At 41.5% G+C, this 24,490-nt stretch overlaps 2 protein-coding genes across 7 annotated transcripts in view; both read right to left on the reverse strand.

The window, feature by feature from the left end:
* LOC128747215 (CD109 antigen-like) overlaps window positions 1–16,564 on the reverse strand; it is a 30,473-nt gene extending 13,909 nt beyond the window's left edge. For 2 of the 5 annotated variants that reach the window (XM_053844919.1, XM_053844920.1), the window contains exons 1-8: window positions 16,349–16,564; window positions 11,214–15,269; window positions 10,858–10,944; window positions 7,397–7,906; window positions 6,457–6,509; window positions 1,508–1,971; window positions 464–554; window positions 327–381 (exon numbers count right to left, since the gene is read on the reverse strand). In XM_053844919.1, the coding sequence (XP_053700894.1) occupies window positions 327–381; window positions 464–554; window positions 1,508–1,971; window positions 6,457–6,509; window positions 7,397–7,906; window positions 10,858–10,897 (1,213 nt within the window). In that variant the 5' untranslated portion in view covers window positions 10,898–10,944; window positions 11,214–15,269; window positions 16,349–16,564. The remainder of the gene's footprint in view (window positions 1–326; window positions 382–463; window positions 555–1,507; window positions 1,972–6,456; window positions 6,510–7,396; window positions 7,907–10,857; window positions 10,945–11,213; window positions 15,270–16,348) is intronic. The other 3 variants (XM_053844917.1, XM_053844916.1, XM_053844918.1) reach the window with 3 other exon arrangements.
* Window positions 16,565–17,915: 1,351 nt separating this feature from the next.
* LOC128747421 (glutamate-rich protein 1) lies at window positions 17,916–24,433 on the reverse strand. Of its 2 annotated transcripts, none has more exons than XM_053845301.1 (6): window positions 24,163–24,433; window positions 23,767–23,898; window positions 23,541–23,684; window positions 22,195–22,563; window positions 20,998–21,192; window positions 17,916–18,036 (listed from the first exon to the last, which is right to left on the reverse strand). In XM_053845301.1, exons 1-6 carry the CDS (start codon window positions 24,179–24,181, stop codon window positions 17,948–17,950), a joined length of 948 nt encoding a protein of 315 aa, XP_053701276.1. In that variant the 5' UTR covers window positions 24,182–24,433; the 3' UTR covers window positions 17,916–17,947. The 2 variants fall into 2 exon arrangements, with proteins under 2 accessions (XP_053701276.1, XP_053701275.1); XM_053845300.1 differs by having other exon boundaries at window positions 22,195–22,566.
* Between the last annotated feature and the right edge of the window lie 57 nt (window positions 24,434–24,490).

Raw genomic sequence — 24,490 nt, forward strand, 5'->3', positions numbered from 1 at the left:
TTTCATAAATACACATGCCATGGACATCTTTATTAAGAGGAAACATTTTCTTGTCATGATATAATGCCTTGCATTTATACAGCGGTTTTCTAGCGAAGCTGGCAGACTGACAGAAGCATGGCGGCCGGTGTGCGCAGAAAAGCCTCCAACCACCACACTGATCATACACACACATTTACATGAGGCAAGATGGGTCAGGTGTCATGCCCAAGGACACCACGACAGCAACTGGGATGGAGAGGGATTTGCATTGCCAACCAATAATGAACAACTCACTCAGCCACCTGAGCCTCTAACGCCCAGAAAAAAAATAAAATCCTACAAACCAGTGTTGGGATTCAAGCGGCTGTCCTGGTCGTTCAGACTCCGACAAACTCGAATCTGGCCCAAAACAAAGAAAAAAATTGAGAAAACTCTTACAAGAAGAACTGTCAAAACATGAGACATGAATAAAGCAGCTCACAGTGTTCGCACTCTTGGTGGTGATTGAGGATGTCAGCAGTGTTCCATTCTGTACCGTGGGTGGTTCTGATGATGCCGATCTAGAAAGGCTTCTGAAGATTAGCAAAAACACTGCTTTAATGTCTTTACAAAAATGTTTATCAGCAGACAGCACAAGGAACCTTGAAACGACAACTGCATCAAAGAAGATCACTGAGATTAAAAGAGGCAAAAATCTAAATGAAAGTAGGCAACAACAGTGAACCATGTTTATTCAGAAGAGATGAAAATAGGCTTTAGCTCCCCCGGGGTTAGAGTTTCATCTGCGTAACTGATTGATCACTTTGATTCTACACACGTTCACAACAAACTACAGCTAAACCTGTGCTGCGACCCAGCTAGCCACACAAAACAGCTTCATTAATGCCAACTCAAATGCGTTTGAAAACATGGGCAACTTCTGCTTCATGCTTGGAATCCAGATCACAAGTTCTACTCCAAGTTGAAAAGAAAGAAAGTTTGCAATATGGCTCCTGCGTCACAGGTTTCATGTCATTCCTCTCTCACTGTCCACTTATATCAGTCTGGAAAAAAAAATGTACAACTCGAAACTTGACCAAAATGGTTTCAAATATTTAGAAAATGGGGGAAACTGCTTTCATCCAGACTGGAGAGACTTTCCCATCAGGGGTCACCATAGCAAGTCTTCCATCAGCGCCTGTCTTCATCATCCTCTTGTCACACCTTCATGTGCTCATTCATCCATGAACCTCATTGTTTGTCTTCCTCAGGATCCGACACTGTCTCTCCTCTCCAGGCGTCCAAACCATCTGGCCTCCTTAACTTTGCCTCCAAACTTGAGTCACCCTCAGACTCTGGGTCTCTAAGATATACATGAAAACTGTAACCTCTCCTTCACTCTTGCTGCTACTCTGCCATCACAGTTGTCTCGGCCCTGCCGCACTCTCTCCTTCACTTCCTTTGTAAGAGCCTTTATCCTCAAGTCTGATAAAAAATAAGCAAAGATCAGTGAAAGCCTCGGACATTCCACTGAAAAGAATCTTACCTTGACCTCTCTGGCAGAGCTGTTCTGGTAATCTCTGCGCTCTTTTCCTTATTCGCCAAATTCCTGAGGTACAGCTTGGTCACACTTTTATTGTCTTCAACTTTTCTACCATCGTTCAGAGTTCCTGAGCTTAAGTTGGCGTGTCCCAGTCTGTTCAGACCCCTTTCCTGACCCTTCTGGTTGCCCTCGTGGTTGTTGTTCGGTTCCTGGTTGTGTTGCTCCGATGCCTGCCGAGTCACAAGGGCCAGTTTCCGCTGACTCTCCTTTAACTCGTCTCTCAGGGCGACTAACTGTACGTCGGCCTCTTTCTGTCGCCGTTTGGCGTCCTCCAGCTCTCTCTCAATGTCTTTGTGAGAGGCACGTAGCACCAAAAGCTCTTCTTCTGCCTCCGCTCGCAACCTGTCTGCCACTGCCACTGCCACTTGGAAGTCGTTCTGGAACTGCAACCAATCCGTCTGCTCTGACTGGAAATGAGACAAAAGTTTAAAAGCTTACCAATAGTGGTCTTTATTTCAGTGGATACAACCAACTGTTTTGTGATAGGAATTCATGAATATTGCATTTAAATGACATACTAAACAGGCCTTCACACAAACTCCTGATAAGGTGAGCGCAGAGGGATGAAGAGGAAATATTCCTAAGTCCAAAGTTCTTGCCAGAACAAAGTGACTGCTAGTGATTTGTTGAATTTCCAAAGAATGTGGTGGCAGTTTAAATAAAGCAGCCCAACTTCTAGTAAAGGAACACCTCTGGAATATTGTCACCACAGATTGACAAACAAAACACTACCAGATAAACAATGAAGGGGAGAACCACTTCTGAGTGGCATCATAAGTCAAGACCTGTTTATTCTAACTCTTGAAATCAAATATACTTGCGCAATTTCCACTGAAGCAGGAACTACAACAAGACTGGACACAGACGGAGACGTTGAGCAACAGTGTGAGCAAGGCCATGTGGGTGCAATCAATGCAGCGCTCTCCCCACAGGCGTTCACTTCTGAAAGACCTTCCTGCTTCACTAAGGCTCTAATATGCCACTTTTAATATCAAAATGGAATTCTCCCGAACAGAGCTGACTTAATGTGCTCCCTGTGACAATAGAGCAGTATGAGGCAGAAATATTAGAGGTGAAGGGTCGGGAGCTTGGTAATTAGATGGAGATGTGGAGGAGGAAGCAATATCCAGTCAGTCTCTCCCTCATCGGACTCAAGACCACAGCTGGACTCCATTACGTGGGACACACACACACACAAATATCATATTACTCTTTTCTCACCATCTTAATCTTCACCCACACTTTTTTTGTCTGTTCAACACTGTTTAGGAAAGAAAAAGGGGGAAAAATTGGAGGAGCTTTTCCTCTCAGAGTTTCTGTTATCTGCTCATGAGCACTCCAAGTAGAGCATGTCTGTTTAGGGAAACAGGAAGGGGCGCTCCTCAGTTCGCACCAAGATAAGGGTGCGGACAGTCAGGCATCAATCAAACACACACACGAACGCTCCCTGAAGATGTGACCTAGTGCCCCACCGGAACGCCAGATGTGGTATGTGAGTCTTGGAAAGCTTCCTGCAGAGTTTCAGCTGTGAGTTTCACGTCCTAAAATCACCCTCACCAGCTTCTCCCAGATCTCTCTGTGCTTGTTTTTGGTGGAATCTGCATGTTCTCCAAATGTACTGTATGGGTTTACCCATGGTACTCCAGTTTCCTCTCACAGACCAAAGACATATCCACCCCTGTGCTTGGGAGTTTCAGGCCCACGAGGCTGCTTGCCAAGGTTTCTCCACTGCTACCCCAACATACCTCCCCCTAACCTCCTTCATATACAGCCCAACAACAGAGAAATGAATCGGATCTGGTGTCAGGCATGCAGAGAGGTTTGGGGGCAAGTTAGGGAGGAGAACTGTTGAGGTACACTGTAGGACATGTGGATAGGAAAGACAGTGATGGAATGTTGGAGACGGAAAAAGAGGAAGTCAAACAATGAGTTCCTACATGACTAAGGCCACATGCTGCCACTTGCCTGCAGTAATCTGGCCCAAATCAGGTCAGTGTGACTGTGTGTGAAATTTAATTTGCCGATAAAACTACAACCTCACCCTTATATCAATCCTCCAACTCTGTGGAATCATTTGTCTGGGACGGTCTCATTTTGGGTGAGAGAGTGTGCAGAGATGGAAATCTCCGACAGCAGTCACCTGGAACTGATTCCACAGCTCTGAGATTGACTCAATCTCCCGGAGGAAAACTAAAATGACTCGCCACACATACTTCAGCTTAAGGCTTTTCTACTTGTTGCTGGAGACGGCACAGTAGCCCAGACAGATGGCTCTTTAGTTGACGCCCCTCACGGATCACTGCACATTGTTTAATCGCATCGTATTGTTGCTTTACCTAAGTGTGTCGGTGACAGCTTGATGAGTTGAAACAAAACAATGACGGAGAAGGAGCACTGAGAAGATAGCCAGCAGAGGTTACGGAAAGTGACATGAGGAATGGTGGCTTTTGAATTGACACAATATCACAAGACAAATGGATGTGGAGCTGGAGGAGGAGGAGGAAATGAGTCGGGTCGGGATGAAGACAGGAGGACGACAAGATCGAGGGGAGCTTTGTGGCAAGAGCTGCAGGGTAATTGTTTTGGGCTCTGGAAGGAGTGGTTAGCTCGCTGATGGAGAAAGAATGAAGGCTGAGAGGCACAGCCAGGGGAGAGGGAGGCGGCCCGCATGAGACGCTAAATCCAACAGCAATGGCCAAGACTTTTCGATGCATCTGTATGCATTTGTCAGTCTCACGTGTGCTGCACACACAAAAACAGATGGCCAGTCAGCCGGTGCAAGTCCCCCTCACCCACCACGCCCCCTGCCGCTACCTCACAGCAGAGCTGAAAACAAAACAAGTCTTGTCTGACGGACAACAGAATGTGAACCCCTCCTCTGCACTTCTCTTTCTTTCGGATCTCAAAAACTTTTCCCGTTCAGCCAAGATTTCTGGGATCATAAAGTCCAGCTTCACATTGGCTGATCGTGGGCTTGTGTAAACAACAGGCTAGAATCAAATACACAGCTACCTCTCAGTGCTTCACCGCAGTCTCCCCACGGTTTAACTGGCCACTGGGAGGATTACATTACCGACTCTGACCAGGAGGGTGGGAAAGACGAAAGCATGCTCAGTGCTAAAGCGAGTCAGTATATGAAGAATCAAGAGACAAAGTCATGCAAGACATAGTTCACCTTTGAAATGAATGTCAACACCTTAGTCCAGACTTGGGGAACCCGTTATAATTTTATTTCAAGCAGTTTTATTCTACACACAGTTCAACCAATAAGGTTTCAGTTGAAAACAAACAACACCTGACTGACAATCACGGTGTCTCAGACACCTGACTGGTGAGAAGGTGTCCTATTGACTGCGGCCCATTGTGGAAGCAATTGGCCATCCCTGCCTTAGTCTGACCATGGATGACAAATTTGAATTTCTCTTAGGTGCCACCAATGAGAATCAGAAAGAACTTTATTGCCATGGTCAGTGGGGATCCCACCAACTAGGAAAGTGCTTGGAATAAAGTGCTGTCAACAAAATAAACTAAAATGGTGGTGACATTGAATACTTCCGTTTTATTCCGAACTGACGGAATAAACTTTGCAGATGATAAATGCCTTAGTCCCACTAAGATATGTCAATTAAAATGCATGTTAAATGCACACAAGTCGTGCATCCTTCTTCATCTACGATCAGACGACCAAAAACCAATGAAATAAAAGAGTATACCGCAAACATTAGTACAGATGTTTTGACGCCGCTAACACCCAAGTGAACAGGTCACCTTCAGTCATTGCTCAATCTACGACCGCTCTGAAAATAATCTCACACTAAAGATGCTCAAACTAATATGGAACTGGATCTGCTTCTGCCTAATGCTCTTCAAATAAATGAAAAATAAAACTGAGGCCTGTGGATGAGGAAAGAAAATAAGGGAGTTGCATGTCAGGTCATATTCCAGCTGTCGTAATCTGTGGCTGGGAAGCCAGAGCCTCTTGCAAGAACCCTCACAAGGGAGGGTCCAAAATGAAGAGGACGGCGAGCAGGAAATTACTGCAGAATATCATCATCATCATAAAAAAGCATATGTCTGTTTCAGTTGAGAAAACTCAATAAAAACAGCTTTTCACACAAATAAGTGTTTTTAAGAAGAAATAAAAGCAACAAGTTGTAACAAATATATAATCGAATCCAGCAAACATAAATACCATAAAAATAAGAGGAGCCCGTCTCAAGGGCATCCGTCGAGAGCAGGAAGTGCACTATTAGCCAGCTCTCTGAAGAGCTCCCACAGTGAAGCGGGTGTTTGGAACCTTCTCCTGGATGAAAGGTCACATACAGTTGAATGATAGTTATAAGATCTGACTTCCTCTTTATATTGCAGTTAGAATTTTATCCAAATTTGGGTTCTACTGAAACTGAAATGAAGAGTTTGAGTTGGATTATGGTGGTGAATGTTTGGAAGGATGTTGCTGTGGAAGAGGGAGGAAGATCCCCCACCAGAGACAGCGGAAGAGTGCAGAGCCTTATTTATTGTAGCATCTGCTGTCAGAAGTAGTCAGAGACGGAGATGATAAAGAAGGTAGTGCAAGCATGCGCTGACTGAGATTGAAAAACTCAAGCCAGGTTATCTTAGCACCAGCATCAGAAACAGTTGTGCTTGGAGTGGTAAGTGTTGATGGGTTGAGCTTCGAAGTAGCTAAAGTAGAAGGCATGGCAGGCCGTGTGGCAGGTCAAGGTCACTACCTAAAGCAAGAAGGCAGTGGGTTCAATGGCCGACTGTAAATTCTCTGGAAGGTGTGACTGTAGTCGTGGCCTGTCCATATTCGCCCCAATGGGATGTAAATGTGGGAATGGGAATAATAAGCAGAAGAAATTAATGCTGGAAAACGTCAAAGGTCATCTTACCTGCATTGTAGTCCTCAAATTAATGACTTCCTGCTGTAGCTGCCTCAGTATATCTGATGAGAAGACAGACAAATGTCAACACATGCATGCCAAACATTCAGAAATATCAGGGAATCGATTTGCCCTTTTGGTAACTTAAGCATGACAGGACAGGACTGAACCTGTGCTGGGCGAAGTCATGAAGTCAAACTATGGATTTGATGACAATGATGACAGATTCCACTGTATTATTTCAATAGTCAAAGTGGAATTATTTCTTGATTGTTTACATTATTCTACCTAAACAGATTTATTAAACCCATCTAATTTATATATTGTATTTATTTATATTTATTAATTATTATTTATATTTATTAATGTATTGATTTTTTTCACTTCAATTCCAGAACAATGAGCCAATATATAGAATTTCCTATATCATACTCTACATAACTGTGCACAGTGGGACAGTGGTCAGTGCTGGGGACATGTGCAGTGTCCCCTGCTTCTCACCAGCGGAACTGGGATGGGCTAAATCCCATGATGTGAATGACGTTTTTTTTCCCCATATATTTTGTTTAATATTTTATTCTTTAATTCAAAATATTTATTTGCTATTAAAGAACATAGGTTGTGTTCTTCTTGGTTCTCCAAGTGCAAGTTCTGCAAACTTTTCTTCGGTTGCACTGTAGCATTTTCAATGTGTCTATTCCAACAAAATGGTGAGTTCTCCAACTTACTACTGGCCAGAGTCTCTGGTTATTATGTTTTTAATAATTTCATATTCCATATTTATTTATCTGATTTATATTTTGAATATAATCCAAGACCTGCTTTAGTTCTGACATTAACTCGGCCCCAAAATCTACATTTAAAAGTCAATTCAGATGAATTCAGATTCTAAATACAGACAGTTATTGGTACTTGTGGGCTCTGGGAAAACAAACACCTGTTGCCATACCTGCTATGTTTCTTGGTTCATCCTCTTTGGGACTGATGTGCAGAGTGGCCAGACACTCGTCCAGCAGCTTCTCCATCTCACTCTCTTCAATCTCAAGACCCCGGCGCGGAGAAGGACTGAGCCCACTTTCTTGCCATTTTAGATCCGAGTGGCTCAACACGAAAGGAGGGGAGGTCGATGCCTCAGATGGGCTTTTGATGAGAACGACCGGGGCGCTCTTCGCCTGGGAGCCCGTCGTCCGAGGGGTCGATGCAGGAGGAGCCACATCCTCCACAGAATCTGCGTTTCCTTTGGTGTCTGCTTTGTCGTGGACCGGGGTGATTACCGTCGCCACAGGACGAGGCCTCGTGTCAGGAGTGAGCCCAGGCACTGGAGGTGGAGATGAACCTGGGGCTGGAAGGGAAGCTTTGGGAGAAGTGGGGGGGTGGAGTTGGGGGATACTTGATTTAGGACGAGGCTCTTCGGTCTGTAGAGATGCAGGAGGAGCGTGCAGACTGTCCAGAGGAGCTCCTGGAACAAAACCCGGACCAATATTAGACCTGACAGCCTCATATTTAAACACATTTGACTGCGACCAAGTCGGCTTGCTTTACTGCCCAGCTCTTGTTTTGACAACTTGATCTGTGAGCAGAGCATCAACTATTGTCATAATCTACAGGACTTGTTGTGTATGTGCTGAGAATTCTTTATAGAAGTGAGCCATTAAGAAAACGTCACTTGTAACTCCATTCATCTGACACTGGATGACTGAATGAAACAGGAATGGAGGACTTTGGCGGCCACTCCTCTGGCATGTTGACACTAAAACCACCATTCAGACTTTCATCCTTGAACCTTCTCACCACCAAATTTAGACATTACAAGTTTGAGTTCTGCCCCTCAATGTTTCAGCTGGTGACTACCAATACAGAGAGCTCTCAGCCTTGTTTGGTCAAGCGGCTCATTCCTTATTTAGCCGTGATGTAAGCGCCAGCACCTGCTGTAAGGCCACATCATTGGTAAAGAACGACCGGATAGTCTGATAACTTTCTCATGCCCCCCCCCAGCTTCAGTCTTTTACTTCTTCATTCCGGATCTTAATGTGCTCATCCAACCATGATCCAGGCTGGCAGGCTGACTGAATATGGGAGTGTGTGTTCGCTGAGGGAGTGTGAGTGTCAGATAGCATTAGGCTTCCTATGATTAATCCACTGTCCTTGTGCTGAGCCGGGGAATTCTGCCGATTCATCACAGCTGGCCCAACAGAGCCAGAGCGAATCGCAGAGGAGAATGACCGCTCGTTGATGAGCAACACGCGGGAAGCCTGCCAAGTTTCTTCCTACAACACACACACACACCTACATTGTGACTTCGATTTCCTGGTTAACCCTTTCATTTCCTTCCTGGTATTCTTGAAATAGTGGACTGAGGAACAGGGTTGAGGCAAACTAAAACGTAGAACCTAAGGATCCTGTCAAAAATAACTGACGGGCTTTTCATATTTTCCAAGTTTCAAAGCTTCAAAATCAATGAAATGAAAAAACTTAAGTTGGCTTGGAAAGATGATCGTTTTGTTTGTGACGTTGTCCTAAAAAGGACAAGATCAGAAATAAGTATACGAGAGGAACGTGGGGAAGTTTGGAGACATACTCGAATATGTCAGCGGGGAGACACAGAGTTGGACTAATGTTGGGGATACCAGGAAAAAGGAGGACAGGAGGAGAATCAATGAGGTTCATGAGGAGAGGTTTGACTGATAAGGTAGTGTTTTTCATTGACTTCACATTGGTCTGGAAACATTTTAATTTTACTTTTGCCAACAGTCTCCTATCATACTCAAGTGTCTATAGCCAAACATTTTCAACAACTTCAAGTGCTGTGGCTTAAAAAAGTGGAAAAAACACTAGACTGGCAGGTCAAGATACGAGAAGATGGAGGATATGCTGATGACCACAGAACACATTTACCATCAAGCTATTTGATAATGGTCCATTTAAAATTCAAGGTACAATTCAGTTGAGTGTTCCATAACACACTACAACATGACATTTACTGGCACAGGGAGTATCTTGTTGTCATAGCAATTTCCTTATACGTCCATGAAGGGACTTGTCCTCACAACAGGAAGCCAGAAGTAAATAGAGTTGAGGTGGAATATACAGTGGTGCCTCGGTTCTTAACCACAATCCGTTCCAGACGGCCGTTTGAGAAGTGAATTGTTCGAAATCTGAATCAATTTTTCGTATTACAATTAATGGAAAAAGAAATAATGTGTTCCAAGCCTTAAAATAGGCTTTTGTAGGAGTGAATATAGAGTGTCTGCTGCAGGTGCACTGTTCGTCTGTGTGTGTGGCCGCTGCATGTGGGAGGGGTTGCCGAGTGAGTGACGTCTCTCCAGAAGTGAAGAGGTGCCCGGTGCGTGTCCAGCTCTGAATGTGCGCTTCTGTGCAGTTTGGCTGTGACAAAGTCATAAACCAAGTAACGCTCTGTCCCAGACTCGCCTCATCCCTGTCCCAGCTCCAGCCCACAACAGGACATCAAACCCTGGAGTGTGTGCTCCAGCCTCGGAGGTGTGGAGTGTGAGCACCTCCCCTGTGACACTCTACCATGGTCCAGTGCGGAGACAGGAAAGGTTTTACACCTCAATATGAAGAAAAAACAGTCAGTAAATGTAGCTAACAGGCATACAGAGGCTGGGTTACACACAATAACAAAGCGTGTCATGGGTCAGCTGATCGGTCCACAAACGTTATGTTTTTTCCGGCTTTTTTCGGGGGCATTCCAGTTCTGGATATTCGTTCGAAATCAGAAATTTTTGTTTGAACTCCGATTTGTTCGAAGTCCGGGACGTTTCAAAACCGAGGTTCCACTGTATGTCCATAAAGGGACTTGTCCTCACAACAGGAATCTAGAAGTAAATAGAGTCGAGGTGGAATATCATTTCTAGAATTACTGAAATCACAAAACGTCAACTGCAATAAACCACTGACCATCACAAGAGTTGACAACATGTATGTACAGAACAAGCTATAAAAACCTTTAAAAGAACTTTCATCTTCACTACAGATATTCAGCTTCAGGGCCGATGGATTGAAATAAACAGAGCACAACAGAGCTCAGCAGAACAAGAGCCAATCAGCTTCCAGGATACTGAACGGTGTGGACTTGTTGAGTCGTAGTGAACGGAATAAAAAGAAATAAAGTGTCTGCAGAAACCCACTACACAATGAAGCGTCTGGGATATACTTGGACATATACCACATAGAACAACCCGCCATACACGAGTGTACACGAAGAGTGAACCACCAAGTAGCGACAGGCTACTTTGAAGAATAAAATTAGAAATATATACGGTACAAAGCCGGTGATGTGACGTCATAGGCACTCGTCTGTGAAACACCACTTTGCCTTCTTGGAATACTAGTGATAGGTGTGACGCTTAAAGGCAGCTTAGAGGTGATTTAATGAAAGTACGAACACACCTGAAGCTCCATGGTTGTCTTTACTGGAGAAGTTCCCCATAGCGCAGCGGTGATGTCACTGTCCAGCAGGTGATCTCTGTCCCGAAACTGAGAACCACAACCAACAAATGTTCTTTTAAATGTTATTTTAGCCCTTCTTGGACCATTTTAACGTCAGTATTAACGAAGTCGTGTTTCATTCCTTGACAGTGTGACATCGTGTAACTCACCTCGACTAGAATAATTTAGGGTCAAACACGCGTTTTAGGGACCATACAAGTGCATTCAAAAGGTCCAAAGTATATTAACATCACACCGGTAGAGTAAACACCAGTGATAGGAAGCTTATAACTAACTTTGGTCAACATAAAACGAACCTGTTAAGCAGAAATAACTCCACGAGTTCGGTCCACTCCACTTCCACACTTGCCTCGCTGCGTCTTTAAGGAAAGACAGAAGAAGGTGGAGGAAGACTCAAAACGTGTTTCTTCGCAAATGTTAACACGTCACATATTACTGGGGAAAAGTCAAACTTCATCCGAGAGCTGGGACTGAAGGAGACCGGCTCGTGAAAGGAGGGAAAAGGAAAACATTGATGTAATCGATGACCGATCACACCGATGTCCACTTCGCCTGACCACAAGAGGTCGTAGTTGAGTCTCAGCAGAAACCCGTTATTCTGAAAGCTTGATTTAAAGTTTAAATTGAAAGTAGAAAATAAGACTTAATCGTGATTTAAGTCAACAACCATTATATTTTACATCAGAATTATTTTCAAATCAAAACAATTTGCGTGTAAAGGAGGATATTTTTATAAGTGTCTCACAGCTTGTAAGAGTAGTTCGTATTTTTTGTTTGTTTTTGGAAACGCATTTAGAACAGATTCCATTCCATTTAATCTATAATGATCTAATTTTTGTTGAAACTCCATTAAAATTAGAATTTTGTTTTATTTTGTCACATATATTTGTACGATTAAATTACAACAACTTAACAATTTTAAATAACAATTAAAAAAAATATATTTTCTGTCCAAATATGCCTGTGCTAGTGCTGTCCTTTATCGCGTTAATTCGATTAATTACGCCACAATTTAACGCATTAAAAAATGTAACGCAATTAATTATGAGTATCAACGGTTCTTCATTTTGAGTCATTTAGAGGCGAGTTATTCTTCTATTATTCATTTTTTAATTGCTATATTTAGCTTCTGTGCCCATTTGAGACAGCCTTATTTTATTTCAGAATTTTATTTATTTAACTGAATCGCTGTATTTGTATTACATTTTTGAAAACAGCCTTATTTTATTTATTTAACTGTATTGCTGTTTGTTTTGCATTTTTGAAGACATCTTTATTTTATTTATTTAACTGTATTGCTGTTTGTTTTACATTTTTGAAGACAACTTTATTTTATTTATTTAACTGTATTGCTGTTTGTTTTACATTTTTTGAAGACAGCTCTATTTTATTTATTTAACTGTATTGCTGTTTGTTTTACATTTTTGAAGACAGCTTTATTTTATTTATTTAACTGTATTGCTGTTTGTTTTACATTTTTGAAGACAGCTTTATTTTATTTATTTAACTGTATTGCTGTTTGTTTTACATTTTTGAAGACAACTTTATTTTATTTATTTAACTGTATTGCTGTTTGTTTTACATTTTTTGAAGACAACTTTATTTTATTTATTTAACTGTATTGCTGTTTGTTTTACATTTTTGAAGACAGCTTTATTTTATTTATTTAACTGTATTGCTGTTTGTTTTACATTTTTGAAGACAGCTTTATTTTATTTATTTAACTGTATTGCTGTTTGTTTTGCATTTTTGAAGACATCTTTATTTTATTAATTTAACTGTATTGCTGTTTGTTTTACATTTTTGAAGACAGCTTTATTTTATTTATTTAACTGTATTGCTGTTTGTTTTACATTTTTGAAGACAGCTTTATTTTATTTAACTGTATTGCTGTTTGTTTTACATTTTTGAAGACAGCTTTATTTTATTTAACTGTATTGCTGTTTGTTTTACATTTTTGAAGAGAGCTTTATTTTATTTATTTAACTGTATTGCTGTTTGTTTTACATTTTTGAAGACAGCTCTATTTTATTTATTTAACTGTATTGCTGTTTGTTTTACATTTTTGAAGACAGCTTTATTTTATTTATTTAACGGTATTGCTGTATTTGTTTTGTATTTTAGAATAATGCACCAGGCTTAACTGGTTTGCGGATGTGCTTGACCTTTACTTTTGGATTTCATTTATGAAGCACAGTTCACCAATAAAAAATTGGATTTCAAATCCTCTCTTCTTACTGTATTCAATGGATTAGTCATGCACTACAATTTTTAATATACTAGGACAATTTCTTTATCAGGAGACCTTTAGCAGATATGACATAAAATGCGATTAATTCGATTAATTAATTACAAAATCCTGTAATTCATTCGATTATTTTTTTTAATCGACTGACAGCACTAGCCTGCGCTGCTGGTGCAAGTACTCACCACCAGTCATCGTCTATTTTAAAAGCGCTTAAGCGACGTGGTGCCAGTTGGGTCCCACATGTTATGAGAAATTGAGTTGATTCCACAGTGAATAAAATGGTGCCGCTCGCCGGTTCTGAAACCTTTCAATTCACAATCCAAAGTCAACTTACATCAACTCACCAGTAGTGAAGAAGTGTTGCTTCTCTATTGCTAAATAGCTTTTTATTGTCATCTAACACCGCAAGGATGACATCACAAAGCAATTGTATACAGCCCGTGTTGAGAAGAACATTCCCACTGCTCAACCATGTGACCAGACTTTAATGTCAAATACAAAGCCGTTTACATTTCAAAACCTCATGGAACATCTTAGGGAGTGTCACATTGTTGTTTTCAGGTGCAGGGTGAGGTCTGTTTGTTTGCCAGTTGGACCCATTAGTGCTTCAGCTGAGTGGATTACAGACTTCTATTTGTGAGCTACGGAGCTTGGCTCCTCCAGGTTCTCTTTTTGGGGCGCTAAACACTCCAGATCCCTGCCAGGATACTTGGCAGCAGAACTGCTCAACTTTAAATTGATCACAAGGTCCGAGTGACCTCTGAGCGCTGACAATGGTGGAGGCTCCCATTTTTCCTCCCAGCTTAGTAGACTGGAGGCGCCGAACGACTGGAAGTCCTTCAGCCACCTTTAGAGATGGATACATCCCGCCACAGCTTTCTTCCTCACCCTGGTTCTTTAGGTCATATCCTGCTTTCATAGGCGAGTAATCCTTCGCTTCCCAAAAGGCACAGCACATATCCTCAACCACACTCGGTGTCGCGCCTTTTTTTTTTTTGCAACGCAAATGGATGCAAATATTTCACAATGGAAATTCAAATCCAAAATGGTGGACACCGCAGGGAGAATAGCACAAAGCTGGGAAGCTTGGAAAACAACATGCTTCTGACAGGTTTCCAGATTGACGGTGTGCGACTAGAATCCCCTCAAGGATCGTCGCTCGTGGCAGGTGATTTAGCATGTTCTAATCTGGTCTAGTATGAGTCAGTTTGCATGACTTGACAATCTATGAATAGCATGTGATCCTTTGAGAGCCGAGGGAAGTTCCAAGAACTCTCGTCTCTCTCAAAGGTGGGAACTGTGTTGTTGGTAGAAGGCTAATTCCTCCACTGCAAGTAGCGTTGTCGCATGAGGAGTTTGGGAAATCCATGGGTTCTCAAGCTCCACCTTCTATTTCTGAAGCTGTGTGTGACCAAATCAAAGAGCAATGGTGTCAGCTGAGCTTCTTCACGGCCTCCGAGGGACGTTTTTCAACCAAGGCTGTCCTAAATCGCCATCATGATACTCAAGTCCTGTTGGTAGGAAGTTCCAGCATCATTTCATCTGGCTAGGGTGGACCTTTATTTGCTGCTCCAACTCCAAGCAGCCATCTTTGTGTTCTGCTACAAATGACCACAAGTATACTGGATGGTTTCTCTTTAAGCTACACATTTAAAACTGCGAGTACATGCTAGCCACCGCCGCTCCGGCTGACTCAGTTGGCCACACTTTGCACGTTACCAGAGAGCACATGGGCCTCACTCGAGGAATGGGCCGGCATAGCTGCGATCTTCAACATGCAAACTTGTGGAAACTGAGACGGCCTTCGGTCTGGACCATTCATTTCCTAAGGGAACTTCTGGCCCACGAAGTAGTGAGTCGGGAGCTCCTGGTTTGGGCCGGTGTTCCGAGGATCCATGAATCGCTGGGCAGCAGCTCCGGACACGCTGGCGTCGGTGTAGGTGCCGGCCCACTGCAGCACGCGAGCGGACGGCCGGTGGTAGAGGGCCAGTTGTCTGGAGCTGTAGCCGCACATGCCGATTCCCACTGCGCCCAGAATCATCGCCATGCCAGGAACAGACTTCTCCGCCGGGGGCGTCAGACACACGTTATGGTAGGCTTGCGTCTGGGTCGGACAACAAAGTTTCCACAGCAAAGTTATTTTTAGCTTCAAGTTTTCGAATGCCCCCACCAAAATGTCTCCTCCAGTCGGCTGAGCATCACGAGCCAGGGGGGATTAAAATCGCATCTATGCCCATTTACCAAACCAGCAAACAAAAGCTCTGCCTGTTTGGTGACACGGGCAATTTCCTCAGCAGACGCACAGAGGTGCGGGGCATAAAACTTTCAGATTTTAGAATGAATTTGCATCGCACACATTTAAAAAGCCATTCATGACGTTTGGTTGCAGCGTTGCATTTACAAATCAATGAAGCGTCGCTTGGATTTGAACCAGAGAGGTGATTATGCACAGTGAGCCGGAGCCAAACGTATTAGTCGCTTTGTTTTCCGCCGTCATATTTGCATAATGTAAACTATAAAAAACAAACTGCTGTGGTAATTAAAGCTAATTGCTTTTTCTATAAAACCTGTCTTCGCTTTTTCAATTTACAAAGAGTGAAAATGTATCATACCAAAAGTTACATTTTTGAATATGTTTTAAGTAAAACTACATTGAAAATAAATATATATTGTAATGTTTTCGATTTACTTAAAAAGAGATTAATAAAAAAATATTGTCAGTGGTTACGATTTTAATATTGAAAATGAACTTAACTTACTTACTTACTTGAAATTATTATTTGTATTAGTTTACCACCTTTCAAAATGCTAATCATAAAAAAATCAACTTTTAAAACGCAAAATATAGTCACATATAAAAACAAATATTTATTGTTCTGTATCATGTAAAACCAAAGATTTATATTACATTTACGCAAACTGAAATATACCTAACTCCTCACAAAAGTTTAGCTTTCACCATATTAAAATACATAAATCAATTCAGCAATAGTTAATGAAGTAATAAAATAAGTATGTTTTTATTTGTAAACAATCAAACCAACTTCCAAAGACAAATTGTAGATATTCAAAAACTACTTTTGAAGGATTTCCTGTTTTACCAAGTTTTTTTTTTAATTTTTTAAGAATTTTTTCTGTTATCATAGTCGTCTGGCATCTTTCTAATCCAGTACCACAACTGACCTGCAGCAGACGGATGTATCCAGGCGTCAGTCTGCGGAGTATGGGAAACATCTCTGTTCCCTGATGTTGGTGCTCTTAAGCGAAGCCGCTCTTCAGAGGCTCCCCACCCCTGGCCTCCCAGGATGGGAAACCCACTGACAGACAGTCTGTCAGGGTTTCTGTGGACTCTTCAGCCTTCCTTCAGCTCTGTGATTGAGTTCAGCCTTGTCATCTCTTTTTACTTGCCTCTCTTACATAAGACGTCTTTAATCCACGCAGGTGGAGAGTCAAAGCAGATTATTGGAGACTTGGCACAGTCAGACAAAGTCAACACAAGTAAGGTTGAACTGAAGTTCCATCCTGGGAAGAAAAATGGCGCTCTTCCCGGATGGCTCTAGATTCAAGACTATGTTGAGCATTAAATTTCAATTCTTTTCTGCGTGTTTGAAAAGGCTGCTTTTAATTATGACCAGCAGATGACTCTTCCTGGATTGATGTACTGAACTGAAGAGAAAAAATGTCTTATTGCACCTCAGACACCTCATCACTTGCTCCAGAAGGTATAGTAGATATCCAGGATCCATTATCTAAAAGTTCAAGATATTTTTCCCCAATAAACTGACACCTTTTTGGATTATATTGGCCCCATTGGTGGCATAATGTGTTGAATTTTGGAGTTCACAATCAACCAACTAATGGGTTGTGCCTGCAGTATTAAGTGCTGAGATTGACTCTTGTTCCTTCTCTGCAACTTCTACTATTTCTTCATCTATATTTCACACTTATTCAGACTGTAATTACTTAAACGGTAAGTATATGTGGAACAATATAACAATCCTGAAACATCTGGGATTCTTGAACTAGAGTGACCAAGTAACAAGAATCTACAAAAACCTTCACGGGAATTTTGAGGTGCCCCGGTGTGCAGTGGTCAGTACCAGTAACCTTCACCCCTCACCATGACCTTGGGTTTCCTTCGTCTGTTCACCATTATATCTTGAAAAGAAGTTTACCTCATCTTCTCTTACCCTCATCACTGATTCAGTGTTCACTCCCTTCAGTCCCTCGGCGACTGAAGTCTGACCCTGGCCATGACAATGCCACTCCCCAGACAAGATAATGCCCTGTACTTTCCATGAACCTCAGTCTTGGCAACCCAGCTATGGATGACTGTATTAGAGCATCACATGTGCGGCAGGCTCCGCAGGTGGCTCTGGATCTCAAGGTAACTCGACAACATACTGGGACGCAGCTAAATTGAGCAGTTGGGTGACAAAAAGAACTTAATGGATCAGATTGTTCGATCGAGTAGGAGCGCTACTATCAGATCAGACTTAAGTGATTCAGTGAAGGTTCAGTGATGCAGCAGCATCTTATTATTTTGCAGACAGTTAGCTCAACCAATAACCTGGCTGGGATCAACACAACAAAACAAGCAAGTTGTTTCCAACAACCTCGGCAAGAACTTTGCCAAAACTGTGCGCGGCGGGGTGGAAGGATTTCCCTCAGATCAGGATTAGCTCTAATGGTTCTCTCCTCGTGAAGCAGCACACACAAAAGAAAAACAAGAGGGAGAGGAGTTTATGTACAAATATTTATTCATCTCTCAAAAGAGTAACGTCACCGTTGATGGCTTTGCTCCTCCCCCTGCACAGGTAGAATGGAGGAAATCCAATACTGGAACAGGGACACGACTGCTGCGGTTTCTTCTGCAATACATACAGACATAAAATAAACACAACATATATATATGATGTACATCCATGGAAAAAATAGGTTTTTGACTGAGTAAGTAAGTAAAGAACATATGTCTAAAATTTAAATTAACTTAACACATCATTCAGATGCATTTTAAGAATGGTATCTCTAGCTCAATGTGACTCAACATATTGTGTGAGAGTGCAGTAGCACAGAACCTCAGTTCTCAGAAGGGAACTGGACGAGCCAACAGCAGCGGGGAGGAACAAGAGAGTCCAGCTCACCAAGTTTGGGCAACAGCTGAGCAACAAACTGCAATAAACCGAGCGATTTCGATCCCAAAATGAAACTTCTCAGAGTTCTTACGGGACACTTTCTGAAATAGAGTTAGCTCATGTGCCTATTAGAAGAAGAACCTTTCTATGACTGATGCAAAATGATCGTCAGGTAATCCTGCAAATCTGTTTAGGGTGGCAAGAATTCATCTTAGAAACACTCCTTTAAAACACAAGTCATCATTCGCAGTCACTGCAAAGGTGTGACCAAAGGAATTTCATGCAACTATAAACTAAGATTAGAAGTGCAACCTGAAATGATATTCAAACACCACAAGCTTTAGCTGCTATGTGGTGACACTTCTGCTTCAAAAAACTCCTGATAATTTTTGGTCTCATGTTCTGGTTCATTGGTTTTAAACTGTTCTGTTATTTAACACAAGTTAGGGCCAACATTTGTACCCAATGAACGCAATGTCGTATGCTCTAAAACAGGTTTGGACACCCATGCTGTACGACAGAGGTGGGTGCCAGGTTATATATTGTGACCGTTGAGAGGGGCGTCAAACCAGAGTGTAAAGAGAAAATTGAAAATAAAAAGCAAGTGATGATGTCATGTGTGATTATGAAATTACACTTTAAAATCCAGAGAAAACATTACCTTGTAGCTTGTTTTTTTAATTTAATTTAAACCACATACCATTTCAAGATTATCAATTTGTCTGCATGTGAATTTCAAAATCCACTTTCCATTCTGATATATTTTAATGGACAAGAAATACTCCTAAAATAGTTTTAAAAATAGTTTTACTCTGACTCCAGAAGGGCCACATAAATCGTCGCAGGGCTGCATTTGGCCCCCGGGCTGTACTTTATACTGTGCGACGACACACCACTATGAAAAAAGCCATATGAAAACACTGTTACTCAGCACTTTTATCCATCCACTTCACACCTTTTTTATTTGTGTCAGTATAGAGCGTTTCTTGCTGTTGTTTGTATTGACTGAATAGACACAGTCAATTGATCCGAAGGAATCCTTCTATTCCAGCTGCAGATGGTCACAAGCTCCACTAAGGAATCTGGTGTATGAAAGCTGAAAATGAGTCATTCACAGCAATGAAGCCTCATTGTTTGACATGAAAACATCTGCAGAGGAGCAAGGCTGAGATTGAGTCACAGTTTGCGGAGAGCATGGATGGAGGACAGATGCGAAGACAGTTGGTGATCAAGAGGAAACATTGTGAAGAAGGTTTTGTGTCGGGAAAAGACCAGGCCAGGGTTATTACAGCAGATGCTATTATGACACTGTTTAACAGCTCGCATATTTATCGTGTAAAGCTCTTTAACAAACATAACTCTTCATACAGCAATTGGAATTATTAAATAGCATCTGTCCTGGTTTTGTTTTGTGACAAGGACTTAAAGCGATTAAAAATCACAATTCTGCATGCTATTATTACAGAAAGAAGTTTGTCTTTACTTCTCTAACACTGTAGTTTCCAAAAATGTGCATTTTGTTGGTTTAATAGCCTTGAAACAGAGAGAATGGAAATCAAGATCAAGACTGGTAAGAATCTTGTGATGGACTTCCACTGCCGACTAATGCTGCATTGTCTGGTCTGTGGATTTGTCTGTGAACAGTTACATGATTGTCCTGATCTCTGAGCTGCCTTTCCTATTCCCACACTCTCACAAAAGCTGCCATCTCAAGTCCCTGCTGATCCAATTACGCTCACTCAGCCGGCCACGCGCAAGCACCAACACAAACAGGTAAATAGACCGTGTCTGGGGGCTTGAGATTGTTTTCTCCGGGGGTGAATTTAAGGCAAGATCAACAAGTGCTAACATGCAAGTTAGCATAAGACACAGATGCACCGGAAGTCAGAGCAGGCTGAGAACAGAACATGTGACTGAGGAGGCAGGCATGGACAAGAATCGGAACTTTTTTGGAGATGGAAATGGATTTACTTCAAAATCCATAGATTCAACTCACTTTTCACATCCTACATCAGAGAATTTTGATTTTGAATATGCATCAGTTTTACCAAACTACATCCAGTGTTATTGGGTATTTATCCTGTAGGAAATAACTATACCAAATGCCAACAGATATGTATGGATCTTTGTTTTTTTCAGAAGCAAAGCGCATGATAGCACTGAAGTGGAAATGTGCAAATCCTCCAAGTAGTCAAAACTGGTTCACTGAACTGAGCTCCTACCATCGAAAAGATGTCTTTTTGGATTGCAGGAAAGGAAAGTGTTTTCAAAAGGATCTGGGATTCATTTCTTGAATATCTCAAACATTGAAATCTGGACTAATGTGGACTGATGTTAAGAGATTCTCGTGCCCTTTGCAACTTGATGCTTGTTATATGCAGCTATATACACAAGACGTACATTGGACTTTAAGTGAACAAACAATTATTATTCACAGTTTTTGTCTAATTTGTTTGATTTATTTTAATTCTGTACTTTGTACTTTTTTTGTACATAGTTTATATAAATAACAGTTTTTTATTTCACATAGCCGACATCTTGATTGTGTATATCTATATTATTATTATAGTGTCATATTGGAAAAAAACCTACATCCAGTGTTGAGTATTATATTACAATCTGTTTATTAACTTAATGAACTGATCATGCATTTCTTGATTTCTTCTCCAAGTTAGAAAGCAATCATTTGCATCTCACCCTCTGTCATCAGTGTGTCGTCTTTCAGGTCCTCCAGCGCTCTTGCAAGCCTCTCTCCATCTTTCTGTTGGGCCAGCACCTTCAGCTCATGGATCTTCTGCAGAAGAGAGGGCGGTCTACTTCCACTCACAAGGTCGCTCAACAACTTCTCCACCGTCTCGCTCAGTTGAGGAACCTTCTTGGTCACTAATGCAGCTTAAACAATGCAAACAAAAAAGAAAATGGAGACACATCGCGACTTAAACTGGCATTTTATTGAAGCATAGACATGCAATAAGACATTAAAGCAAATTTCCATGAACCGTCTTCATCCCTCAGCAGCAGAATCAATACACTTCCAAGTTCTATCAGCCTGTACACAGCGCATCATCCGTGTCATTCATCACTGCCAGCACAGCTTCATCAGAGTCCCCAGAAATCCCTTTAGCTTGCAGGTCAGGTTTTAATTTTCAGCTCACACTGCCGTGTAATGAACTTGTTTACCAAGCCACAGCTGAGCCTTTATTAAAAAACTCTGACTATAGAGTGCAATTATTTGAGATGAACGATGCCCGTGCTGCATGCTGGCCATTAATGATGACTATTTAAACACACCATTTCCCCCATGAAGAAACTTTTTAAGCATGTTACATCAAGATAAAGTAGAGAGCAGTTTGTAGTTATACTCACTATGGGGCTGCAGGAGGCTGGAGTTGGGCGATATTAAACCTCATTTACTTAAGCAATACTATCCTGTTTTGTAAAAGAAAATCAAAACACTGTTTCATGAACTATTGTGGACGCCATTAACCTTTGTTTTACAGAGAAAAAAATGCTATAGATAATGCATAGAAACGGTTTCTCCCACTCATTACCACCAATGCACGTTTTAAGCACTTCACTATCGTCATCACGCACCTCTTAATGCGCAAAATTCAAGTAAATGACAGTGCATAACTTCATGAATAAGCAGACCTCCAAATGCATTATTGTGGTACGTTTTGATGGCAAGTCCGCCTGAGGACTTTCAGCAGTATTTAACAACGTATTAGTAAATAACATCATTGACCTTGTGAAGTATGACACCCAAAAGAACAAGCCTTTTTTGGTGTCAAAGCGACCTGACATTTTGAAGTTAACAAAGATGGAGACTATTGCTGCTTCAACATTGCAACAAGAAGGGAAGGAAAAAAAGATCTGCATGGGTTTTATACTCACAATCTGACATGTAGATCTCCATGGTGGTCCTGAGGAAGTCGGACACATGTGCAACCTTCATCTGATCGTCTACCTCGCCACCTCTCTGGTATGTGAACTCCAGTGCAGCAGCTCTGGGCATCAAACCCAGTGAGAGCAGTTTTTCCTTGTGGCGCTTCTTTTTTAGCTTTCTCTTCTTGTTCCTACTGATGTGGTGGGCTCCATCACCCTCTTGAGTCTCAACTGCGCCCAACCTGTTAATAAAATCACCTTCTTCTTTCTCCAAGTCCTTATGAGCAGTTGGCTTCATTTTCCTCCGTCTTCTTCGCCGTCTCTGCTGGCTTGAATTATTATCACAGTCAGACTCTTCATTGGAATCAGGGACACTTTCTTCTGTGGGTAATGAGAGACAGTATTCAGAGAAAAACAAAAACTATTCTTGTCTAGGAAAATGTCACACATTATCACCGAAAAATTTACTCAACAGAGCGGTCAGAACTAGTTGACACAGTCGACTATAACCGACTGCTCATTGAGTCGGCAACTGCTGAGGCTTCGGGACCATGGGACAACAAATTATTTAAACCATAATGTGAGCAATTACAATGTTGTTTTTACTATTTACAACACTTCAACCGACCCATCAACCCGTGCACATCATACGTCGACAAGTTGACTATTAATTAATATAGTTGTGACCAGTCAGCTGTCAATATGGCTGTAATTAGCAGATAATAAATTCTACATGTTCCCATTTAATGTCTACTTACAACACCATAATCACACAAGTGTGTGTTTGTCAACCAGTACATGTTCACCAAAAAGTCATTGACTAGTAAACTATTTAAATATTCAGTAGTTGCCCAAGTATTAACCAGTTGCCAGGAAGAAGAGCTGTATTTGCGCAGATGGAAATGGATATCATGGGATTTCATTCTCAATAAAACATTAAAGCCTTTTACAGATACATATATAATATAACATAACATAATACATTCTATCTATTAGCATGATAACGTTACAAAAAAGATAATAATTCCCTACTGTCTGAAAATAACCATGGACTAAACATGAGAAATAAGAAAATGCACATGGAATTAACGAAGGAAATCCTGACGTCAAGTTGTTGAAGTATATTTTCATCTGATGTAGATATTCTGTAGACAATTTAATGGAAATAGACTCTTAGGTTTTGTAGTTCAGTGATGTTGGTATAAAAGTGTGAACCTATAATCCCAAATTTCAGGTGCACCAGGTGAAGTATTTCCACCCCAAGCACTTCTCTACAACAAGAACAAATCTATAGTGGATTTCTTAGGCTTACTTTTTCGTAACAAACAACTTAAAGTTGTTTTTAATAATCATACCAGCTAGATTCCCAGCGCTCTGTGCATTTCCAAGCAGGGGAATGGTGTCAGATTTTTCAGCATCTGCAATGTAGTTCGGAGGACAAGGTAGAGCTGTGTATATTCGCTTGACCGGACCAGCTGGACAGTCTGGAGTAGTACGATCTGCCGAGGGAACGAAGAACATTTATAACATATTCAGTGACTTTACGGCTATACTTGACTCAAAGAGTACGTTTTGTCTTACTCTGAAGAACATCCTTCTGGAGTCGTTTTCGATTGACATGAGGTTTCTTCGCCAGCTCATCCACACCACATGACGGCTCATTGGTTTTGAGGGGTGCTGGGTAAAGCCTCTGAAGGACCTTCGATTGGAAGACTGTACACACCACAATACACTCTATCAAATATGTCATTAAAGAGATGACTCAAGCAGAGTGTGTACAAATTCACATCGTATCACAATTTCCATATAAAGTGCACTTTGGTATTGTAATCGCAAAGAAGTATATGCGATATGAACAACTCTGATTCCATCACAACTAACTAAGCCGCGACGTTTGTTTACACTCTTGCTAACAACAGCCGACCACATATACTGTCGAAATATTGCAAAATATAAGAATGTTTCTGTCATCCTCACCTTCTTTCCTCAGAGCCATATCACCGTCACCATTCACATGGCAGCTTATATTAGAAGAAGTACAAGTACAATCCTCAAGACAAGCGAGGTTAGCATGCTAATAGTTTAGCATGATAAAACGAATACACGAATCAGCTCGCAGCGAAAAATAGAATCCATCTAAAATGTGTTATACGGTAAATTACGCGACAACACTGAACTACAATTAAGAAAGAAACAAGTTTTTCTCATCCGAGGTGACCGTTCTCATGATCCGACAAGGAGCTATTGTATTTTGAAGTACACAGGAAGTAGTTGTCCCTGCTTCCGTTGAAATTAAAGCGCATGA

Source organism: Synchiropus splendidus, chromosome 16 (assembly GCF_027744825.2).
Source record: "Synchiropus splendidus isolate RoL2022-P1 chromosome 16, RoL_Sspl_1.0, whole genome shotgun sequence".
Classification (NCBI taxonomy): Eukaryota; Metazoa; Chordata; class Actinopteri; order Syngnathiformes; family Callionymidae; genus Synchiropus; species Synchiropus splendidus.